The 12,076-nt window shown below is 45.2% G+C and overlaps 2 protein-coding genes across 2 annotated transcripts in view; one reads left to right on the top strand and one right to left on the bottom strand.

Annotated features, from left to right (window-relative positions):
• The window catches only part of LOC119651462 (uncharacterized protein DDB_G0271670), a 168,801-nt gene that overhangs the window by 54,646 nt on the left and 102,079 nt on the right, over positions 1 to 12,076 (bottom strand). The gene's annotated exons all lie outside the window — the stretch shown is intronic.
• On the top strand, positions 8,458 to 10,259 carry LOC119652175 (piggyBac transposable element-derived protein 4-like). The gene is made up of 4 exons (XM_038056120.1): positions 8,458 to 8,758; positions 8,818 to 9,499; positions 9,647 to 9,940; positions 10,007 to 10,259. The coding sequence occupies exons 1-4, from the start codon at positions 8,458 to 8,460 to the stop codon at positions 10,257 to 10,259; spliced, it is 1,530 nt and encodes a 509-aa protein (XP_037912048.1).

Below are 12,076 nucleotides of genomic sequence, written 5' to 3'. Positions count from 1 at the left end.
ATATAGGTGTTGCCAATAGGTTTTCCAAACCCCAATTAGGAGTGAAGTCTTCTGAGGTCCTCAGGCATCTCCCCTTTTCCCAATGATGCACTGACCGACATTTACCACACACTTCCTCCAAACTGATATTGTTAAGGTAACAAGCATAGATTAGTTCAAGGGCGGTACATATGGATTATGTCATAAGCCAATAGTTTTCTCCCATAGAGTGAATTTGTGATAGGTACTCTAGTAAGAGTTAGGCTAATTAATAGAGTGTATATGTCTAAGTTGATATGTTGCTTGTCATACGAACTTAGCGCTTATCCCAATTATGAAAGTTATCATAATTGAGTAGTGACTATTAAATCTGTAGAAGTGGGATTTAGTTAACAATCTTGTAGATGATATATTACAGGGCAACAGTAAGAAAGTCCGTATAAGTCCGTCTGCTTGCTGATTTTGAGGGAGCAGTATGTAATAGAAGGGTTGTCCCCACAGATCGATCACCCAAATCCAGAGCACTGGGGTTAGTTCTTTAAACTGGTATGTGTTCTTGGGATGTTTATCCAGTGTGGTGGACATGATGAAGGGTTAGTTTAAAAATGCTATGCCCTAGGGTGTCATTCCAGACACATTCTAGGGAAAGTTCTTCACGAGCATTTAGGTTGAGCTTATTAGTTTTCATGAAATGGGGAAATGAATAAGACTCACATCAATTCAAGGTAGACATCTTTACTACACAAGAGATAGGAGAGGGAGGGGACCTTATCATGGTTGGAGGATGTACTTGCCTCTAAGTCCACTCTTTATATCCTGCTAAGGAACCACGACTTCTAAGTTTCTATACCTACACGGTAATATAGCGTGCCTGGTATTACATAATGTTCAGCTAGAGGGATGAATTGGTGGCTACTTTCAATAATTCTTATACTAGAATATCTGGAAGTGATGACAGTTAACCCCTGACATGTTGATTTTATCTAAATATAAAGATTACCTCAATTCGTAATCGATAACAGTCTGTACGGCATAAAATAGTAGCTATAATAGGATGAACTAGTAGCCAGCGGGCAGCAGAAAAGTGCTTGTCGACGGCGAGGCCCCGGTACCGTGATGGGTTGGCACCACGCACGTCTCTTCACGAGAATACGAAAGCGTAGAATGGTCACAGGTTGATAGTCGCGGGTCAAGCCAGCTTGCAAATGTAGAATGCAAGTTGCGTCGGCGCATTCTGGGTTGGAAGAGGAGGATGACGCGAAAATCTACAGGAATATATAATAGAAGCAGATGATAATGAAGACGACGTAAATGTACAACAGGAACCTGAGCCGGGTCCATCTTCAGAGAGATGTCTGGTTGGAGTAATTGATATTCATATACAAATGACTAAAAAACTAATACAAAATAACCCCATTCATAAGAACTCATTTCGTTGTGGTATTGATGCATTGATATGTGCGTCTCCGGTTCCTTGGAAGAACTGGCAGCGACGGCCGACCAGATGCAGGAGGTGTACGTACGCCCAACCATAGCGGCCGTTCAACCACCGTCGGATGAGGTGAGCGACTTAAGGCGCGAGATAGCCGCTTTAACAGCCAGCGTGGCCGAGATGCGGGCGACGTTGGATGCTCAGCGTTCGGGTGCCAGATCGCGAGCTCGCTCACGGTCTGCCACACGAAAAGGGCGTTCGGGTAGCAGGTCGTCAAGACAGCCTGCGGACAAAGGTATTTGCTGGTACCATCGTAACTTCGGAGATAAAACGACAAGATGTACGTGATCATTAAACGAGGGAATAAGGACCGAACTGTGTTCTATGATAAGAAATCAACAGAACAGAGTCGTTCTCTTCTCATTTAACATATAGTTACTTATCCATACTATAAATATGAGAACGACTATTGAATCGTTGCTCATTACCTAACTGTCAGTATTAGAGTTAAGATCTATTTTTCTATTAATAAATATTATTATTAATATCACATTTTTTTTTTAAATTGAACAAGTATTGTTTATTTAATTCGTACGGGTATAGGCAAGTGGACGTGAGTCTTGGCTTGCGTAGGACGTTTTCGTGGCGTTTCATCCTGGCGGATGTCAGCTTCCCCATATTAGGTGCAAACTTCTTGTGTCACTATGGGTTGCTGGTGGACTTGCAAAATAAGTCTCTTATAGACCCCACGACCAACCTTAATTCGTCGGGCCAAATGGTATCTCACTCTGACAATAACCTTTCCATTCTTTTGGAAGACATCACCGACTCTCGTGTTCGGACACTCCTCCAAAAGTTTAGCCAGATTACTACCGAGTGTAGTCTCTCAAGACCAGTGAAGCATAATGTGCAGCACCACATTAACACTACTGGTTCCCCGATCTTCTCGAAGGTGCGTCCTCTACCTCCTCCATGCCAAGATAACACTTTTCCAATAAACTCTAAACGAATAAAACAGAAAAATAACTTGTTAAGCCGCGAAGGAAAGCAAGTTAATTAATTTTTGTTGGGAAAGCAATTAAGCCTGAAACGCTTTTCAAACCACTGTGTAGTGTTTTTAATAAAATATTAACATTATTAAACGTAGTGCGGGTGTGCAAAAAAGGAGCAGATTTGCCGAAGTAACGAAAAAAATAAGGTAACACTAGTAGTAAGAACTAAATTTAAAAAAAAAAGATAATCCCATGGTGGATCCGTGAAAGACGAAGCCGCAGCCGTCAACGGACTAATTAGTAATCGAAGCCAAGAAAACTCAATAAGTACTCTAGAAACCGCAATGCTGAGGAAGTTCTTACCGCAACAAATGGAGAATCCAGGAGAAAAAATATTAAAACAACTGCGATATATGAATACTTTCACTGGAAAAGGGGATATGACAATAAACTCATCTATCACAAGTACCGGAATTTGCTGCCAGCCCCGCGGAGTTGGTATACGGGGAGAACCCAAGACTCCCAAGTGATTCAGTCTTCGACAAGAGATCGGGTCTCACAGAGTCGGGATTGCTGCGTCTGCTGAGGGACAACCTTCGACGCATCAAAGCCACACCGCCCACCTTATCCTTTCCGAACGCTGCAGCGCCCAATTGCTCTGAACCTGATCGCGGGCTGGACTCCGCCGCTCTTTCTGCATTTTCTTTTCATCTTGGACAACGGCTCGTGGACAAAAGGAAAATCAGAATTGGGCAGAGTCCAGCCCGCGATCAGGTTCAGAGCAATTGGGCGCTGCAGCGTTCGGAAAGGATAAGTTGAACAACCGCCCGGTCTCCTCGCAGTCAGTGGCCGCGTCATTGCCGTCGTCATTTTGCAGCAAACGGACGTCCCCAGCACCGCCAACGCCGCAGCTACAGCCCGACGAATTTTAACCAGCGCCGCCGTCGAGGAGGACCCCAGCTCGGCTGGAAATTATTAAATATATTTATCTCACCTCTGTAATAATTTTTATCCATTGTATTGTAGCATTAGTTGTGCAATATTTGCACGAATTATTCATTATATTAAAAAGTGATAATAAAATTAAAGCCGCTGCAAGAGACGGCGTTGAGGTGTTTCGAATCGCGAGTTCTCTGTTTTCCCGGTGTTTTTGGTCTGCGCTGGAGAGCGTCCGCTTCGGTCGTCGTTTTTCTCGGTTCGTGCGTGCATTTGTGGGTACGGCCTGCCGTGTCGGTGTAAATTTCACCGCGTTTCAGTATAAACTCACCGCGTCTGCATCACAATCTCGTACTTCTCGGTAGGAAAAATGTCGTTTGACAATAAAGACGCGGCAGGCCCATCGGACCCACAAGTGACCGCCCTCGCCGTACGCGTTCCTCCGTTTTGGCGTCGGAACCCCGAGCTGTGGTTCGTGCATTTGGAAGCGCAGTTCCAAATGTCCGGCATCACATCGGACGCGACCCGTTTCAACTACGCGGTGGTCGGCCTGGACGAAGAGTCCATACTTCTGGTGTCCGACGTAGTGAAGTCGGCATCGTACGCTCAGCTCAAGAGCGAGTTGATCAGGCGCCTGTCGGCAAGCGAGTCGGCAAAATTAGACCACTTGCTGGCGGGTTTAACGTTGGGTGATCGAACTCCCAGCCAATTGCTTCGTGAAATGAGGCAATTGGGTGGGAGCAAGATCGGCGACGACCTGATCAAGTCGCTCTGGCTGCGTCGGCTCCCGGAGGGCACCCAGGCGATCCTAGCCTGCGTCTCCGGTTCCTTGGAGGAACTGGCAGCAACGGCCGATCAGGTACAGGAGGTGTACGTTCGCCCAACCATAGCGGCCGTTCAACCACCGTCGGATGAGGTCAGCGACTTACGGCGCGAGATCGCGGCCTTAACTGCCAGCGTGGCCGAGATGCGGGCGACGTTGGACGCTCAGCGTTCGAGTGCCAGGCCGCGAGCTCGCTCACGGTCTGCCACACGAAAAGGGCGTTCGGGTAGCAGGTCGTCAAGACAGCCTGCGGACCAGGGTATTTGCTGGTATCATCGTAACTTCGGAGATAAAGCGACAAGATGTACGCTACCTTGCAAATTCGCGCCTACCACAAAAAACTAGGTCCGCGGGGGGTCTTGGCGACGGCCACCCAGAGCGCAGCGCCACGTCGCCTAACTATTTTCGACCCCCTCAGCAGGCGTAACTACCTCGTCGACACGGGTGCGGAGGTTTCGGTTCTTCCCGTACCCCAGCATCATCGACTATGCCCACAACCCCTCAAACTGGCGGCAGCAAATTCCTCCCGCATCAATACATACGGGTACAGGCAAGTGGACGTGAGTCTTGGCTTGCGTAGGACGTTTCCGTGGCGTTTCATCCTGGCGGATGTCAGCTTCCCCATATTAGGCGCAGACTTCTTGTGTCACTATGGGTTGCTGGTGGACTTGCAACATAAGTCCCTTATAGACCCCACAACCAAACTAAATTCGTCGGGCCAAATGGTATCTCACGCTGACAATAACCTTTCCGTTCTTTTGGAAGACATCTCCGACTCTCGTGTTCGGACACTCCTCCAAAAGTTCAGCCAGATAACTACCGAGTGTAGTCTCTCGAAACCAGTAAAGCACAATGTGCAGCACCACATAAATACTACTGGTTCCCCGATTTTCTCAAAGGTGCGTCCTCTACCACCCCAGAAACTGGCTATCGCGCGGAAAGAATTTGAACAACTTGTTCAACAGGGTATCTGCAGGCCCTCAAACAGCTGTTGGTCTTCCCCTTTACATATGGTCCCTAAGCCAAATGGCGAATGGCGTCCCTGTGGGGATTACAGAAGGCTAAACGCACAGACTGTTCCTGACCGATATCCAATTCCACTCATCCACGACTTTGCGCATCACCTCGCGAATTGCCGCATCTTTTCGACCTTGGACTTAGCCAAGGCATACCACCAAATCCCAGTAGCTCCTGAAGACATTCCAAAGACGGCAATATGCACACCCTTTGGACTCTTCGAGTTCACCCGAATGACTTTCGGATTGTGCAATGCGGCGCAAACCTTTCAAAGGTTCATTCACTCAGTCCTGCGAAACCTCGATTTCTGTTTCGTCTATTTGGATGATGTTTTGGTCGCTTCTTCTACTGAGTCTGAGCACTTAGCCCATCTCGAGTGCATTTTTCAACGTCTCCTTGAGGCCGGTTTAGTCTTAAACGTTGAGAAGTGCAAATTCCTTCAAAAACAGGTGAGATTCCTCGGCCACTCCATTTCCTCTGAAGGAATACAGCCCGACCCAGACAAGGTGCAAGCAATCACAAGCTTCCCGCGTCCAAAAACAGTGAGGGAGTTGAAGAGGTTCTTGGGCATGCTAAACTTTTACCGTCGTTTCCTGCCCAAGGCCGCCCATCACCAGTCCGTTTTGAACGCGTACTTGTCTGGCCCCAAAACAAAAGACACACGAGAGATTGTGTGGTCTGAAGAGGCTGTCTGCGCGTTCAATAAATCCAGACAGCAACTGGCTGATGCTACACTTTTGGCATTTCCTCATCAAGATGCACCCCTAGCCGTTTTTGTTGATGCCTCTGACATCGCAGTAGGTGCTGCCCTTCACCAAAAGGTGGACCAAGTTTGGCAGCCGTTGAGCTTCTTCTCGAAGCAGTTGAATCCCGCTCAACGGAACTACAGCACCTACGATCGCGAACTGCTCGCCGCATACCTGTCCATCAAATACTTCCGTTTCTCCCTAGAAGGCAGGCCGTTCACAGTGTTCACGGACCATAAGCCTCTCACGTTCGCTTTGAAACAGAAGCCCGACAAAGCGTCCCCTCGTCAGCTTCGACACCTGAGCTTCATAAGCCAGTTCACGTCAGACATCCAGCACGTGTCCGGGAAGGACAACATTGTTGCTGACGCTTTGTCTCGTGTCTCCGAAGTTAACATCCCCGCCTCACTCGATTTCTCGGCTATTGCCAAGGCGCAAGTAGATGACGCAGCACTTCAGAGCCTCAAGTCCAACCCCAAATACAAATTTCGGGAGTTGCCCATCTTCGGCTCAAACCTCTCGCTCTGCTGCGAAGACTCGGAAAAGGGACCTCGGCCATACATTCCGGCCACATTTCGCAAGGAAGTGTTCCATGCAGTTCACGACTTGGCGCACCCCGGCATCAGGACAACAAACCGGTTAGTCACCGGAAAATACTTCTGGCCCTCCATGAACAAGGATGTCAATTCCTGGGCCAGAGAGTGCATCGCATGCCAGAAGTGTAAAGTCTCCAGGCATGTAAGGAAAGAAGTGGGCTCATTCCCCCGCACTACCAAGCGTTTCCACACCATACACCTCGACATAATAGGGCCTTTGCGAGACTCGCACGGTTACAAGTATTGCCTCACAATCATCGACAGGTTCACGCGGTGGCCTGAGGCAATACCTCTGAAGGACATTACGGCGCAATCTTGTGCCGAAGCCCTCTGCCGAGAGTGGATACCTCGCTTTGGCGTCCCTGCAGTGATCATCACTGACCAGGGAATGCAATTTGAGTCCACCCTTTTCTCCGAGTTAGGCAAACTCCTGGGTTTTAAACGCCAGCGGACTACTGCATACCACCCGCAGTCCAATGGGATGCTAGAACGTTGGCACCGGACGCTGAAAGCCGCCATTATGGCACGCGACGACCCGTCCTGGACTCAAGTCTTGCCTCTCGTCCTACTCGGCCTTCGAACAACCCGCCGAGAGGAATTTGCTGCCAGCCCCGCGGAGCTGGTTTACGGGGAGAACCCAAGACTCCCAAGCGATCCGGTCTTCGACAAGAGATCGGGTCTCACGGAGTCGGGGTTGGTGCGTCTGCTGAGGGACAATCTCCAACGCATCAAAGCGCCACCACCCATTCGACACTCGTCCATACCTGCTTGTTCGCCCAAGGAACTGGACACGTGCACGCACGTGCTGATCAGGACGGATGCCGTCCGGAAGCCGCTGCAGCCTCCATATGAGGGCCCGTACCGCGTTCTCGAGAAGGGAGAACATTTCTTCCAGCTCGAGATCGGTGGTCACAAAAAGGCGGTCTCTTTGTCCAGGCTGAAACCCGTGTGCGCCCCGAAGCAACGTCGTGTCCGCTTTGTGGATTAACGGCGAGCGAAGTTCGGGGATCCGTCGCCGAAACCCCCTAGGTTTCGTCTGGGGGCGGAGTGATGTGGCGCGGCAGGATCTGCAGCATTCGAAATTTATTTCGGATGTTGCGGATGCGGACGGGTAGATGGCGCTGAACGCGGAAACTCTCCACTCACTCGTTTTCAGAACGCACCGGGGGAGTGGAGAGCCAGCGGTAAAAAAATGCCGTTGGTTGGGACAGTAAGGACCGCATGGAAATAAGTCGGTCTCTTCTGTTTCCAACCGCGGCTACGAACACTTCGGCTCGATAATAAAAAAAATAAGAAAACGGGTTATAATTTATTTTAAATTAATTTGAAAGAACCAAGACACAGTGAAGATTAGTTAAAGTAACCAAGACACAGTGACGATTAGTTAAACCGACACTCGTCCGCACCTGTCTGTGTGCCCAAGGAACTGGACACGTGCACGCACGTTCTGGTCAGGACGGATGCCGTCCGGAAGCCGCTGCAGCCGTGTTCTCAAGCGGGGAGAGCATTTCTTCCAGCTCGAGATCGGAGGACACAAAAAGGTGGTCTCTCTATCCAGGCTGAAGCCCGTGTGCGCCCCAAAACAACGTCGCGATCGCTTCCTTAACCTTCATCCGTCCCTCGTATCAATTTGATACGAATCGCTACTTTCACGTTCTGTATTTTGTAGTAATATTAATATTTTGACCTGCTTTTTTGGCCCAAGGAATATTTTTATGAAATTCATTAGATAATATATTTCCTTCTTTTCTATTTTTCACCCAATTGGCACAATAAAAAAAGTCACGTAAAAGCTCCTCGCGTATCAAATTGATACTACGGATAGCCATAGCGGTTATGCACCTTTCAGTTGTCAAACGTACGCCATAAAGAACAGTTCTGCTTCAGCGTTTTGAAAATTTTTATTTTGTGTTCACTTTCGCGTTTTATTGTCGAAATGTCGAATTTATTTGATTTCGATCCTCGTGAAGACGACGAGGAAGAAAGTGATTTTGATCCATTTGAAACTAGTACTGAAGACGAAGAATATTTACCAGAACCGAGTGAAAATGATGAAAGTAGTGAATACGAGTCAGACGACGATGTTGTAGATAATGAACCACAGCAACATGAAACTACTTGTTCTGAACCGAAGGAGTTTGTGTTATCGAAAGATGGAAAATATTGTTATTATTTCGAGCCGCCGCCACAATTGCCGAATAGATCTAATGCTTCACTTGCTCTACATGAAACACCTGGTAAATTTTTCTTCATATTCTACTTCTTCTTGTTATGCTTGTGATATTTGCTTGAACAGGTCCAACTTTGTTTGCGTCGTCACGATGTACTGATATTTTGTCGTCTTTTCTATTATTCATGGAACCAATCGAAAAGACAATAGTTGAAATGACAAATTTATATGGATCTCGAAAATACAAGGAACTTTGGTTACCAGTTGATATTGCTTCTTTGCGCGCCTATTATGGTTTGCTAATATTAGCTGGCGTGTACAGATCGCATGGGCAATGTATAAATGAATTGTGGGATGACCAAACAGGACCACCAATCTTCCGCGCCACAATGACTTTGAAAAAATTCAAACTAATAAATGAATGCATTCGTTTCGATGACAAAGAACAGAGAAAGGGAATTCGATCAAGAGATAAATTGGCACCAATACGAAACGTTTACGACAAATGGGTGAATCGATTGAAAATGTGTTACACTGTTGGAAAAAACGTTACAGTAGATGAACAACTTGTACCATTTCGCGGTCGCTGCCCATTTACACAATATATACCATCAAAACCGCATAAATACGGTATCAAAATATGGCGTTTGTGCGATGCAAGTACATATTATGCTTGGAATCTTGAAGTATATACGGGTCGCGATCGAAATTGTAAAGCAGAAGTAAATCAAGGCCAAAGAGTTGTTCTAACTCTAAGCAATCAACTGAGTTGTCGTAACATCACAACAGATAATTTTTTTAATTCACGGTAGTTGGCCCTAGAATTGAAAAAGAAACAAAACAAGTTGATTGGAACGATCAGAAAAAATCGAAAAGAAATCCCACCATTGCTGCTGCAAATGAAAAACAAACCAGTATATCATTCCGAACTTGTATTCGATCATGTTTTTCGCAGCACAATGGTCTCTTACGTACCAAAAAAGAATCGTTTTGTCACTCTATTTAGTACACTTCATGACCAGAAAAGTGTGGCTAACGACGAACAAAAAAAGCCGGAAATTATTCGATTCTATAATGCGACGAAAGGTGGTGTTGATTCTCTAGATAAACTCGTAGGCACTTATCGCTGCAAACGCAAGGTGAATCGTTGGCCATTAGCCCTTTTCTGTAACATCCTTGATACTTCACCATACAACAGTTTCGTAATATTTATTCATCTCAACGCAGATTGGAAATATGAGAAAAAAAAGTATCGCCGTCGCTTGTACTTAGTGGAGCTCGGAAAGTAATTAGTTACACCATATATTGCGAACAGAAAAACTCGTCCTCGAACACCAAATGCAAATGCTGTTATAGATGAAATTCAGAATATTTCATCAAGATCATCATCACCAACGACATCAACATCAGCAGCGCCAACATCAACGACAAACGCATCGCGAAAATCGAACTTACCAAATTCCAAAAACTCACGCATGCTCCGTCAGCAGGAAAACGAAGTCGTTGTGCACATTGCGAATACAAAAACAACAAAAATTTATACAGCAATCGCTGTGATAAGTGTATAACTTATGTTTGCAATGCACATCATTTCAAACTATGCACAAACTGCATTGATAAACTATAATTTAATTCATTTTTTCATTTTTTACATTTCGGGATTGAAAGTTTTTTGCGAAAATCGACTTTTTTTTTAATAAATACTTATGAACTGAATGGGGTATCAATTTGATACGCGAGGAACTTTAATGTGTGGGGAAATGAGGGACGGATGAAGGTTAAGAAGGAAACCCAAGTTTGCAGATTCTCATGACGAAAATGAAAAATTCGCTACAGAAGAGCAAGAAGCAATAATCGAAAAGGCGATTAACAATGGACCTCTAAATGAAGTTCTTATTACCAAATTCGGTACCTGTAGTATAATATTTATGTTCTAATCCAGTTTCATATAAAAATCTTGTGGTTTTGTGCCGGCCGGTTTGGCACGTGTTTGTTGGTGCGCTGGGCTGATAAGGTGAGGTAGCGCCTGGATTGTTATGATTTGGGGGCCTATTGGCTACGTGACGCCTGAATTGTTAGGATTTTTGACTCGGCCTCGGGCTGTGTGTTGTCCGTTGGGGCTTTGTGTCGGCCATAAATTAATACAAATAGTGGACTTTATGAAAAGATTTTGTTATAAGTGAAAAGTTGTCGTGAAGGATGGATTCAATTAACGAATTGTTGGGCTGCAAACCGCTCATTTATATCAAAACATCAGAGTTGGAAGTGGGAAAAGGGGACCACATCACTGGAGGAGAGAGAATGGAAACACGATAAGTTAGAATTTAAAATTAAACTTTTCTTCTGGTAACACTTCTTTGCCTTTTCTATAGATATGGACAAGCCATCGTCGTGGATTTGGAGGGTAGTATGCGGCTATTTCTACCATCGCGCAATAAATATACCGATAAGATGTTAGACGACTTCAATGCGGGGAAGTTGTCCTTGAGTTGCAGTGATGCGGCCGATTACAAAAACTTGGAATTCCATCTTCATATATAAAAATAAAATATATTTTAAATAATAATAAAACATGTAAAATTCGTGAATAATAATAATTTCTTCAGGAAATATTTGTGAATTTTCATGGAAACTTTTTCAACTCTTTTTCAAGGTTTCGAAGGAATTCTTTGAGGTATTCTTCGAATGTTGTTTGTGGATTTTTGGAACCCCTTTTATACACCAAAATGTTCTCAATGCTTGTCATAATGCAGACACTAGGCTGGGGCTCTCTATGATTGTGTCATAGACTAGGAGACTAGATGTTTCTAATGTCTATGTGGTGATCACACATCTCACTTGTATAATCTAATTTAGTGTTGCTTCGTTGCCCGATTTCTGCTTGATACTTGGTTGTGGTTTCATTCATACATTTCCCAAATACCTAACACGTAATTTCTTCTAATTCATGTCTTTTCTTTCAAGCACATGTTTCAGGCACTACTTCCAAATAGAAATTCTTTTTCACATGGCACCTACCTTCTTCAATGCGGTTTATGAGCAGTTTGTATGGACATTATCTTTTATCTTTTCTCGTACCCATGCGCAATTAAAATACCCTTCTTCGGTAGTGACCTTCTCACAATCAGTTTGTGTAAACACAGCTGTGTCCATATTGCTGAAAAAGCAATCCTTTTTCACAAAAATCCATTTTCATAGCTAAACAAATAATCCCTATGTGTTAAAATGCGTTATCTGAAGTTCATTGCGTACTTCACACTTTCTCGTTAAAGATAATACGCAGTTGCAGTTACAAGGGAATTGTATCTTGAGAAATATAACACAGTTTATCCACGCTCACAGGACAGATCACTTGATTATTCGAATTATTACGTGCTTCTTTTGG

Source organism: Hermetia illucens, chromosome 3 (assembly GCF_905115235.1).
Source record: "Hermetia illucens chromosome 3, iHerIll2.2.curated.20191125, whole genome shotgun sequence".
Classification (NCBI taxonomy): Eukaryota; Metazoa; Arthropoda; class Insecta; order Diptera; family Stratiomyidae; genus Hermetia; species Hermetia illucens.
Note: the sequence above shows the minus strand (reverse complement) of the source record. Positions and strands in the feature narration are given on the sequence as shown.